This window comes from Silurus meridionalis, chromosome 13 (assembly GCF_014805685.1).
Source record: "Silurus meridionalis isolate SWU-2019-XX chromosome 13, ASM1480568v1, whole genome shotgun sequence".
NCBI classification, from domain to species: Eukaryota; Metazoa; Chordata; class Actinopteri; order Siluriformes; family Siluridae; genus Silurus; species Silurus meridionalis.
The window spans coordinates 13110204-13123658 of NC_060896.1; the positions used below are offsets into that span (position 1 = coordinate 13110204).

The window sequence follows — 13455 nt, forward strand, 5'->3', positions numbered from 1 at the left end:
ATAAAATGATATAGCCAATTATTAATACATTCCCTCTTTTTGTTTAGTAAAAACTGGTCTATGACCACATTAAATATAATTACTTTATTTGACTAATGATTTTTTTTAATAATTCAAAAGCAGCAGGTGAAGGACACCTTTCGTTCAGGTAGAATATTGGAAGGCAGTGGGGACTGACTCACTTTGATGCTTTTATCTAGGAATGTCATCGATAAATTCTTTAATGTGGCTATTAAAACTGATGCAGCATCTGTGGACAGTCAAAAACCTATTTCCATCTCGACTATGACCGCTGCAATCACTGTCAGTTATATTAGAACAATGCTATTATACAAAGACACACTTAGCAACCTTTGCTGGGCAGTTTGTCAATACTGATAGTTTGGTCACAGGGTCAGTATAATGGTCGTGCTGACAGTAAAACTTACCTGTGTCTGGTGCACTTAAACCAGTTGAGGATGTCTGTGCACCTGGTGTAGTAGATCTGGTCAAATGGATGTGCATATGATTCCTGCACAGTCACTGCATAGCTGATTGGGGAGAACAGCAAAAAAAAATACATAATGATTAATTTCCATAATTTCACAGGTTTTCTGCATTACAAGGTCCTTGGTGACAAACCAAAACATTTGGTTAATCAATGGATCATTTATAATATAAACATTTTATTTGTTGATTTTAAATGCTCTAAAATACATTTCATAGTTTCTTAATTATTCCATTTGATCAAATTTAAATGAGTTTTACATCCCTCTTCCAAAAACAACTTCAGAACTAAAGAATGCACAATTTCATTATTCGTCATCAGCAACTACTTTGTTCTAGTCAGGACTGCAATGCAGCCAGGGCATTGGCTATAAAAAGGGAATCCTTGTTTGCACAGAATGCCTTGGGAAATTCTAAACAAACACTAATACAAGCTGATGCTTGGAACAGGGACCCAAGGAATGTGAGGTGATAAGACTAACCAATGGGCCACTGTGCCATCCATGACAAATACTTTGTAATTAAAAATACTTTCTATTTCTCGTTAAATTGCAGCCAATACAATGACACAAAATCCCCCTAATAAAAAAACCCTCCTCAGCAAGGCACTATGTAATCTTATATATCCCAGCATTCTTTGCCCTACCATACTGTGAGGAAAATAATTCAGGCTTATTTTTCATATCTGACATTCTCTTGCACAACTAATAATTATTCAAGGAATATGCTTGCAAAGATTGATTAAGGCAGAGCACATTGATCAATTTGAAATGTATCCTTACTAACACATGCACGCACGCAGGCGCACGCACACACACACACACACGCACGCACGCACACACACACCTGCAAACTCTTTGTCTTTTTCCTCATTTCCCTCCCTAGGGGTAGCCTAGCTTAAAATCAATACTGTCCTGAACATTTACTGATTGTAACTGATCTCTATAGGCCAGCAAGTTTTGCCAAATCAACACTCCTCAAACACTGTCCTTCACGTCCTGTCAACTGTCTCAAAATGTCAATAAAATCAGGAACCGAAGGAAATCTAAAACCTTTGGAAGCTGCGTGATGCTTGCCAACTCTGAATATATAAGCAGTGTTAGGAATTTAAACTCATTTTAGACTAATACTTAATGACAAGAATTAAGAACATCTGTTAGAGCACTTCTTACATCTTTTTGATGTAAGAATGTGTTTAAATATGATTGCAAAAATAATTACATTTCTGACCAATGGACCGTAGATTTAAATACTCATATGTTAAAAGCAGAGACCTAAAAAACACACTGTTATAATCAAGATCACTGTGTGAACAGACATTCTGAATCTTATAAAATGCCTGTTTTTTGTGACCTAAGGATTGAATTCATGTTTTGAAATTAAATGTAATTGTGCGCAGTACATTGTAAAGATACCGAACCATTGCAGTTGTGATTGTATTCATGTTCAAATGACTTTACACTGACATAATTCTAGAAAGATTCACAACCTATCTGTTAATATTTTTCTAGTTTTAGTCAACAATTTTTGTTCGTTTTTAACATTTATTTTAAATGCAATAAAAAGTTCTAATGTGGCTATAGACCGAATATTATTATTTATTTATTTTTATTTTTTTCTTGCATTGCAAATAGATATTTCAAATTCGAAAAGGTGAATTTGTAGTCTGAAGAAACCAGCTAGTAGTGACAGCAGTAATATTGCAGTAATTCTCATCTCAGCATGCTTGAATATGTGGGGACTTACAAGATCTAATATTCGTGCCCTTTTCTTGTACTGTGTAAATGCACTCTAGAATCAAAGACTAATTCTCACATTCTAGGTGGATATTTCCCATTATAATTTAAGTTTGCTGCATCTTTAAGACTGCTTAATTTCTTGATTGTTCACTGCATTTGAACTAAATGAAAGAAGTTAAATGAAAAATTATGCTACAGCTGGAAGAGAGAGCGAAAGGGGAGAGGAAGAGAGTGAGAAAGAGAGAGAGAGAGAGAGAGAGAGAGAGAGAGAGAGAGAGAGAAAACACTTCTCACCTCTCCCAGTGACTGCAGACATTGGGGTCATCTGGGTTTAGACAGCACACACTCATAATGAGCACCAATACAGCCAGGATAGGCTGGATTGGAAGTGAGGCCTTTCTAGGCCCCATGACTGCTCCTGAGAGGTAACAAAAGAGTGAAAAAAAACAAAAATAGAAAGAAAGAGTATTCATTCGTTTTTTTTATATTAACTGTTCTAATATAGTTAGTAGCAAATTTTCTGGAAAGACAACGAAAATGTTTGATCTATGTTTAGAATGTGTTTTCTTGTGGAATTGATTATATCACATTCGGTAACATAAAATCTATAAATATTTAAAATGGAACACAAATGAGTTTAAAATTATACATTCGCCAACATTTTAATACCACACTTCTATACAAACAATGTAAAAAAAAATACTTTTTGGACCTTTAATTATATATATATATATATATATATAATCTTATGTAGAAGAACAAAAGGTGTTTTATTTCCGAATACTGGGAGGTAATTTGCACACAAAAAGCCTAACTTCAATATTTTTGAAGCTTTTTCCACTCTGGTGGCCTAAAATCCCCTGTCAAAGGAGAACTTGTGTGGATATACATAAAAAGAGCATTCATTTAAGTTCTCACTATATTTTATTAGAGAGTTGATAGTTGAGGAGCTTGGGAATATGATGGATAGGAGGAATGGCATTGACAGACATGATACATGCTTGCCTTTACCTCTATAAAATCGGCTTGACCTGGCAAACTACATACAGAATTTGCAGTGTGCTGTGGTGACAGTGGCATGCACTTATGACAGAACTAATGAGATCCCCTGGCATATGTGAGAGTTAGATATTAAAGGTCGTTTTGACAGTCTGAAGCGAAGGACTGTGAGTAAATCGATATCAGTTTATTGCAAACACAGCATGATGTTTTTGTGGTGTGAATTTTCAACATGGCCTATTATCTATATATAAACTCTCTTGGCATGTGTCTGTGAATGAGAGTCTTTATTTTGCTGCACATACAAGTATTTCTAGCTCTGTATTACATATGGTTAATTGTGGGCCATGTTTGTGCTTGGTAACATGGGCCATCACACATTGAGACAGGTATGAGCACCTTATTCAAGAGTGAAATTAAATCACTTGCCTTTACTTCCCAGGAGCACAAGTTCAATTAATGAGGCAGGGGTTAGAGTTGTGCTACCTTCTGCTCTTTGATGACTCATTCATGCACACACCCTCAACTCTGTACTCAAAACTCACTAGGCTTTTTTTTTGCTCTGACTCAGCAGTGACTTGCTGCAACTCTATTACACCGAAATGCTAATGGGGCAATATGTTTTCCCAGGTGACTTTCATGGCCTTGGTCAGTTGAATGCACACTGCTGGTAATCTTTAGGCAAAATAAGCTCCCAAATATTTTGTAAGCAGAAAGTAAGATTGTGCTAGCATGAAATGTCAAGTATAACCCTTGAATACTGTCATAGCTGGCCAAACATTGCATGACCAATCATTTTCAGTTTGGTGAAGCCCATCTATTACAGATTGCAAGGTTTTTTTTGGGATGATCTGTTAGCCTTCAATCAAAACGTATTCGATGTTATCAGCTCAGCTCTAATCATCCAAACTCTAAATTAATTTGTGGCAATGTGACATATTCTGCTATTAAAGTAAAAAATGTTAATTAGTGCATGGGCATCCAATTACTGAATTATACCTCTTGAAGAATAAAAAGATCTTAATAGAACCTGATTTTGAAGCATTAATTCAGGATACAGAAACAAGAAAAGGACTGGTGAGAGGCACCTTACACATACAGAGATACAACTCCTTAGCAGACTGTGAAGTGGACATGACAACAGATCTTTTACCAAATATAGAGAGGTAAACTATGCAGACTGTGCTAAGGTACTTAAAATATATGCACATAAAAATGCATGAAAATGCACGAAATATCTATTTGGCAATATCTTTTAAAAGGAGCCAAGCATTTACTTCTTGGCAAGCTACATAATGGATTGAAGGTTAAAAACAAATTGACACAGGCAAATAAATGCTTAAGTACAAGCCAAACCAATTTAATTCATTTTCCTTATATTTGTATTGTTCATTTTACATGGACATTGTCCCAAAGCAGCTTTATAGAGAAAAATAGGTTAGACAATTTTCATTTGTTTGTTAGTGCCTATGAATGTACCCCTACATGGCGGTTGATGCTTATGCTTTATGTCATTTTTAAAATTTAATTTAAAAACTATGATTAATTAATTATTGATAGTATTTATGTTCTTTATTGTCTACTCATATAGGCCACATAAAGCATTTGTTCTCCAGGGTTGCTATCAATACAGAGCTGTCCATCACACTATATACTGTTAAGAAAGCTACTTACCTAGTACCAGCGATTATATATACCTTTGTGCCTGGGGCTGGGGATAGCCTCTCACTGTATAGCCTCTCACTGTATAGCCACTACTTCAGACCAGATTACACTACTGAGGGAATGCACCTGGGAATGGACAGAAAGAGAGAGTGTGAAAAAAAGTTGCAGACGGGTAGAGGGAGCGACAGAGAGAGATAAACAGCGAGTAAACAACATTTGATTGAGAAAGATGGGGCTCGGAATGCCCAAAGGGAATAATCGAGAGAACAAATAAATGTAAGAGGTACACTGAAGTAGAGTCTCTATGAGAGAAGCAGTGGGACTGAATGTAACAGCTGCTAAATCCCTCATATAAAATCTACACGGTGTCTCTTCATGAAGAAGATGATGTGCTGGGTTCACTCTTATCCTGAAGACACATTGGAGTGATAGACTACATTATCATAAGAGCCTGTAGTAATATCACTGCTCATCTTCCTATCAGGCACCTCAACAGGCTCCTCAGCAATAGAGCATGTGAACAACTTATTGATGTGTATTAATGACACAATTACAAATGCTGCTGTGGTGGGAAATATTCATCCAAGCAAAGGACCAGTGTTCCTCTGCTTTAATACGTGGCTGGATACGCATGTGTTCGATAGGTCAGCTTTTGGGGTCGTTCCCCCCTTTTCTCTCTTGCTCTCTTACTGGCATGTTGATAAATATGTAGCTGCAAACAATCGGACACTGGCCGCTTGCTTTTACAGGAATACATAATTTAGCAGGATGCTCTTTCACATGCAGAGGAGCTCTGTTAAAGATGTAGGAATGCACAGATGATGGATTTATAGACAGCTCAAACCGGTATTGAAACTTCTGCTTTGGGGGACTTTATGTATAGTTATTACACACTCTATTGAATTATGAGACACCAGCATCAGCAAGAATGGGGTTTACTTAATTTGTTCCTCTATAAAAAGCTAGGACATCTTGCAATTCTGTGAATTAGCGGTTTAGGTCCTGCTTACATTGTGTTGTGTGTATATTTATCTAAAATGAATGGAAGTTCTGACTGGTGTTCTGGGATTTATGAACTCGGTGTACAGTAAGGTTGCATTAATAACTATGCTCACCTTCCTGTTTAATTTTCTGCTGCAATGAAAGATCAGTATCATTTCATCCAGTTTATAAATAAAATTAAAGTACAGATACCTTATATAACTCTTAAGAGGAGATATGTTATAAATTATTGTGCCATTTGGTTTACAGAAAGAGCTGCAGATATGAATTTAAACCTAGAGAGTAGGACCAAGCTGTATTTGATGACTACTGGTCATAAATGATACAGGGTGCTTTATAAAAGTTTATACGATGCTTCATGAAAGTGTGAAAAATATTCTGCCAGAGAGAAAGACCATAATAACAATATGTACAAGCAAAAAGGTCATTTCAACAACATATATGGAAATTGGCTCAGTGCTTCCAAGCCCTGAATCTACACGCACTGCAAACCACAGTGGATTCAGCACATGATTTTGTTTTGGTTGAGCGGTAGTAATAAAGTCATACTTTTTATACAGTGTTCTGTGCTGGATTCACTAACAATCAAAAACAGCTGTAATATTTGAATAAAACAAATACACATTCAGGCATATTTTAAGGCATACACTACATATTGAATCACCAACTTCAAGATGAGGGCTATTATGGATCTGGAGCCTGTCCACAAAATTGGACACATGGCAGGAATACACCCTGGATGGAATGGCGTTTTATTGCAGGTTACAGTTCTCACATATTCAAACACACATTTACAACTATGGGAAATTGAGCATAGTTACTCCACCACCTGTCTTGTTTAGGGAGACGGAATACAACCCGGAATCAACAGGATTTTAGTTTGTGAGGCAACAATGCTAATCACCATTCCATTATTACATTTACAAAAAAATGGAAGAAAGTGGATTTAAGGTGTAGAGATTGTTAGAAAAATTACTGAAAAATAACTTCAGGTATTTATTTTTTACATTCATAAACAACCTTTATCTATATAAAGCGTTCACGTTTTTAATGAAATGCCAAACTGCATTACTATCCCCTTTTCCATAAATTCTGACATATGAATGTTATCGATGAGGAATGGTAGAAAACAAGGATTTTAGCTTCTCCGGTGAAATGGAGCCATCCTTCAGTCTGTAAACACAGAATAATAACCCAGCCTTCAGATCAATATCCAGCTGATTGTGCTGGAGACTTGGCTGTGTTTTCGTCTTCAGTCTGCCTGGCACCCACATTTTCCTCTGACTTAACTTCACATATCACAGTGTGACAAAATACAAGGGGACCAATTAAAAAAGTAAAAAACATAAAAAAAGATATTTGGCTGCATACATTGTGTAGCCAAGGGGATACACCAGTTTCAGAACACATATGAAAAATACACAACAATGTCCTGCACCTAAAATTCATGCAATAGTGAAGAGACTTGACTTAGTATTAACCCAAAAGACAGGTTTCTTTACTACTGCCTGCATTATAGGTGCAGGCCATTGTTGCATATGCCTCTATTCAGCAGTGGGACCAGACTGTGAAAAATTGTCCATGCCATCCTAAGGAATGAGTGGAACAGATCCTTTGGGGAAAAAAATAGCTTGAAGTTTTATGTTCTCTGGTCTGCCTAGAAGACATTAAGTATAATTCAAAACACGTGTCTTCGACGTGTGACTTATTAGAGCTGATTGCAATTAGCAACACAATTCTTTGAGCTCACAGCAGCTGCGGTCCACTCTGAGTGATCTTCTGTGTCTGCTGGCAGCCTTCAAAACAATACAACTTTCTTCTCGCCCCCAACCCTCCGAGCACCACCACCACCACCAACACCACCAACAAGCTATTTATAATATTCAAATTATTCTCATACAGAAAAAAATAATTTATGCCTCCAAATAATCCTCTATTTGCAAATTAATTGTATAATTTCAAAGGAAAATGACTCAAATGAACCGTTAAAATGGTTTTGTTAAATCTTTATAAAATAGAAGTCAAGCATTAACTGACCAGCTTACTGTTCAGTAAGGCCATATAAATATGTTACTATTTATTTCATTCACTAGTGGCTCATATTGTTATGAAAATATGATTTGAAATATGATCTGACATGGGAGAAAAATCCAAAATACAGCTATCCAAGTCAATTTTTTCAGAACATTTTATCACCTGTAAACAAAGGTCTCATAAAATTAAATCTCATTTAGAATTACACTGAAAAACAAACCAGTCGAGCCTCTTGATTTAATATGTCTTGTTTCATTGCACAATAAAGTAGGCTATTCATCATTGAATATCACTTATATAAAATGTAATAAACATTTAAACCTAATTTAAACCCATGCTACCTCCTCTGATAAAAAGGAGCATCATCCTTATCATGAGCAGAAGAGGCCATAGAGGTTACAGAAAACATCTGCCTACCATGCCGTGTATTACAAGCCAATACACTAGCATACTAATATACTAGCCAGCATAAATACTTTTACATCTGTGCCAGCCAGAACTATGTAGACAAATATAAACACACACACACACACACACACACACACACACACACACACACACACACACGGCTAGTCAGAGAGCAAATGTTTCATTAAATGTGTCTAATTTTCTTACATTCTAATGTAGGCCTTTTGTTTCATTGTATGTCTGAACAGACCACACAAACACTTCATTACTGCACTTCACTAATTGTCCTATTAAAATGTTTTATGTTTTCAATTAATTGAATATTAAAAAACAACATAAAGAAACAACTAAAGCTGGCAATGCTTTATCAACATTTAGATTTTCTTTTTTTTAGTAAAAAACTATATTAAGACACCACCAAATTGCTTTGTATCGTATAATTGTAGCTAAATGAACATTTTGTATATCATTAAACCACTAAAAACAAAGTGGATCCTGGGCCACATTTTAATTTCGATTCATTAATCCCCACCTAATATTTCCCCTGAAATGTCAAATACACATTCGCCTCATATAGTTGGCAACTCTGTGGTCACTTGTCTTCTATTAACATTTTTCTTTTAGCAACTTAAATAAAAAAGTCATTGATGATTATTTGTTCAACGAGGAAAATGTGTTTGTTCCTCAGCGATTAGGAACATATATAAACACACTACTAAGGTTAGTAGCTGAGCCACACACTGACTTAGGGACAGTTTATCGTTAGGAGACCTGCTGTGTGTTAAACTGCAGTTCTCTATCTTCTCTGTCTGGCTGAGATACAGATACAGATGTTTTTGTGTATCTGTGCATGTCACAGGATTTAAAAAAGGAGGGTGAGCATAGCTTTTTGTCTCCTACTGTTTATGTACACGCACAGCAGGCACAACACCTTAAGCATTTAATAAGACATCCATTAAGAGCCAACAACAGTGCAAAGATGTCATTAAAGTGCTTTTGAATAAGCAAAGCTCAAACACCTCAGGGTAAAACAAACAGAATCAGCACTCTGCGATCAGCAGCACTCGGCTTTGGATGGTCTTCGTTGGGCTACGTAGGCATGTGCTGGTAATAAGTGGTGGGAACACCTGACAAATGCTCTAGGTCATTTAACAGGAGTTTAATTCTGGGCACATGGTTTATTCATGTGGCAAGCACTGTTCGTGGCAACCCTAATAAATCAAGTGAATGCAGCCTCCCCAGTGCTGTAAGCAGGCTCAGACCCAGGAAGGACCTACTAAAGTCAACTGTATCTTTCATTGCAATAACCTGCCTTATTCACAGCCAACATCTCTGGGTTGAGGATAGATGTGTAACAGTTCCCTGTGCTGACTGAAAATAGCATGCAGCAATAATCATAGACCAGTGTCCATTAATTGCGAAGTGACTGCTATGTAATAATTAAGTAATTATGTAGTAATTTGGTCATTCTTAGCCTGAATACTTGAGTCTACACTCAGGACAGATTCTGGACACGCTTGGGGGAGGTTTGTGTTCGCAGTGAAAAATTCCTTTCAAATCAAGGATTGATTGCACAAATGTACCCATCACTTTTGTGCATGCAGCTTAGCAGAATGGTAAGCACTAGGCAGCAGAGAACAATTTTTGGATGTATGACATGTAATCTTGCTGGAATACCTGAAAACATGTAGCTATACTTGTATAAGAAGGTTTTTTTGCTGGAACAAGATGTTGCATTTTTCACTACGCTTTCAGTGCAAGGCAAGAGAGTTACTTACTGTGCTCCAGTCCTATGAAAGTCTAGTTTTATATAATCAGTAACCATAATAACCATAGGATCATGAAAGTAGAAACAAGAAATAAGGTTAGATTAAAGAAATTTGTTCAATGGTCCCAGGCTCAAAAACAGTTTTCACACTTCACCAATCATACCAAACTCTGGGCCCCATTGGCCTCAAATCCGAAAAAAAAAAGGCAAATGTGAAAATGACATTTTAATGTAAAAGACATGAATCCAAATGAAGCTTGCCAGCCACCAGAAAGAAACACCCATGAAGTTGCAACACTCTAATTAAAAAAAAAAAATCTTTACATTTCTTAAGAATGGAGTGATCCTCAAAACATTATTTGAACAGAAATACTTTAGTAGGAGAAATAAGCAATTACTCATTGGCAGTGTTGTGCTTTTTGTTGTGTGTATTTCTTTATTTAAGTATTGTGCACTCCTTAGATTTGTCAAATAGATTGTGGCCTCCTTAATTGGATTTTATTCAATACAAATACAAAAGCTTTATAGATAAAGTGAATAATTTATAAACAATATAAAATGAGTACAGTTTCCAAGAAGGTCTACACAATAATTTTTAGATTTCCTTAATAGCCCTGTTGAAATTGCTTACTTGTGCCTCTGCCTGAGTCTGTAAAATCTGAATGTTCATGATAAACATTCAAACTGTGAATGATTCTGGCCTTTATCATTATAACAATATTTGCTCGCAGCCCAGGAGCTGACCTCCCACTGCCCTGGTAACACAGCACTTGCTTTTCTCCCTCCAGGCACTTATGCCACACACTGTGACAATTTGCCTTATATAGGATAACACATGTTTAGAGCATACAGTGTGGCTAATTACAGCCAATAATTGCTGTGCTGGTTCTCAGTGAGGTTGTGTTATATTTGTGTATAGGACACTTCTAAACTGGTTTGTGCACTGGAGAGCATTAGGTGTCTCTGCTTCCCTCTGTGGTGCCAGATGGTGGTGCATACAAAAACAAGATGGTCACTTATTGCTTTTTATTGTCCAATTCAAGCAACCCTTCTGGCTATGTCTAAGGTCAACACAACCACAGTGGGGTAAGGTCTGACCCGAAAAAAAGGGTAAAAGGGATAAAGGAGGAAAAACTGAGAAAATGAAAGAAAGGGGAGATAAAAATGAAGAAGAAGGATGCAGGGAAGCAGGCAGGGCAACTTTCCATGAAATGCTGAAACAACAGCATGGCTGCCAGAGCAATTTTACAGCCCAGTGGTTTCACACCTCAGCCATCGCCCTTCTAGATCAGGACCTGTTTTGTGTCTTCATTTATTTGGTGTCAGTGTCCGAGGATGTGTGCAGCCAGAACAGGGACTTTTTTAGGGGATGTGACACATGATGAAGACAAGCAAGTGGTAAAGAAAAAAGCATTGCCTACCATGCAAACCTCAAGAGGGCAGAAGAAATTCAGTCAGGTTCATAGGTATATGGGCAATGACACAATTTTCCAAACTTTAGCTCTGTATGCTACTGAAATGTATTTTAATTAAAGCTAGGAATATGTGATTGAAATGTATATATTCAGCTTGATTTCAAGGGGTTTAGAAATATTTTATAATTTTTTTTTTTTTACTCCAGTGACCACTATTTTTACATAGCCCTTCCATTTTCACAGGCTGAAAAGTAATTGGGCATTTTACAACGAGCCTGTTCAGTAGTTGAGCAAGAGTCTTTGAAAGACCTTGTTCTAAATGATCAGAAGAATACAAAGAAGAAAAGGTAAGAACCATGAACCAAAACATATAACTGTCAAACATGAAAGCATTGTTTTGGCATTGGTATGTACAACTGCCAATAGTATGATGTGCCTGCTGATAGAAGAAGTAGGAATAGTAGGATAGAATAGAAGTAGGAATTTTGACATTTCTAGAGCTATATTTTCTCAGATTTAGTCAAATTCTACTCAGATAATGACTCAAACAACCTTCTTAAGTCAAGTAATAAGAATGTTATTCTTATTAATGTTATTCTCGAATGGCCAAATCATTCACCTGATCTGAACTCAACTGAACATGCTTTTCATTTACTGAAGAAAAAACTGAAAGCTGAAAGATAAGCCGCAACAAATTAGGTTTTGCATCAAATAAAGTTATTTTTGCAATATTTTAGTTAAATCCTTTGAATAAAAGTTTTAAAAGTTTATACTTTTCATCTGAAACCCAGAGAGATTTACAGAGACAAAATTATAATAAATCTGCCACAGTAGAAATGTCTATGGGCTAAAAAAAATAAATAAATAAATATATATATATATATATATATATATATATATATATATATATATATATATATATATATATATTTGTTTTACTTGATTACCCTTTTTTTCATGTATGCAATTCTATTGAGTTTAGAATAATGAAAATTTGACAAAACAAACCCATTATCCAAACCAAACTGCATCTGCAGAAATTCAGACTTTTCAAAGTCAGCTAAATTCGTAATTAATTTGGGCTGTATCTATTGTATCAATGAACCGAGAAATAAATGAAGCTGGAAGCGTGGCATGGAAGTGTGAAATGCAACAGCAAGTCGTGGCCTTTCAGATAGAGGTGATGTACCCCTGGCTGCCCTTTTCAGAGCTGTGACATATTTGCTCCATCTACCATAACCATGCGATTATATATACATTCTTGGTTCTTCCCGTGGTCCGCCTTTACAATGTCCTTGAGAAGAATGTGTGTAAAAGTTTCCTTTCTAACTTTGAAACAAAGTCAACAGAAAAGTCATCATGATCTTTTGGGTTGTTGGCTGAAATGCACAATGTGCATGAGAATAGTTTATGTGCGTGCACTTGTGTAGGCGATGAAACACAATAGACAACTGACAAAGGCTTTAAGCTTATGCAAAACAAGGTAATGTAATTAATCTTACACCTCCCTCACCCTATTCTGATGCCACTCTTTCCACACAGGTCATTAGAAGGGGTACCTCACCACACACAGGCAAACAAATGAGCCATTACTGCCATCACTCAGTCTCCAATTAAACAGCCCTCACCCCTGCTCTGTGCAATCACTGCCAATTAAAGCCCAAATGTGTGAATTTCGACACCACTAATTGCATGGAGGTGATAGAGCTTTCTGACATTCTGCTCTAAAATTAATTTCCAATACTTTCTCTGGACATGAGCCATGCTTAACTTTTACATGAATTAAATATTTTATGTGAATTTAAATTTGGTGTTGCATCTTTCAAAAAGGAAATCAAATGGAACAAAAATGATAGGCTGAATTAAGGAGATTTTTCAAACAAATTTTACTGTAAATAATGTCAGCTCATGCAAATTCTGTGGATGCCAACTGCCATGT

At 36.3% G+C, this 13455-nt stretch overlaps 1 protein-coding gene across 1 annotated transcript in view; it reads right to left on the reverse strand.

Moving 5' to 3' along the window:
* Nucleotides 1-13455, reverse strand: part of megf11 (multiple EGF-like-domains 11) — a 119232-nt gene that overhangs the window by 86589 nt on the left and 19188 nt on the right. The window contains 3 exon segments of the mRNA XM_046864274.1: nt 429-530; nt 2520-2643; nt 4899-5015. Of these exon segments, the coding sequence (XP_046720230.1) occupies nt 429-530; nt 2520-2635 (218 nt within the window). The 5' untranslated portion in view covers nt 2636-2643; nt 4899-5015.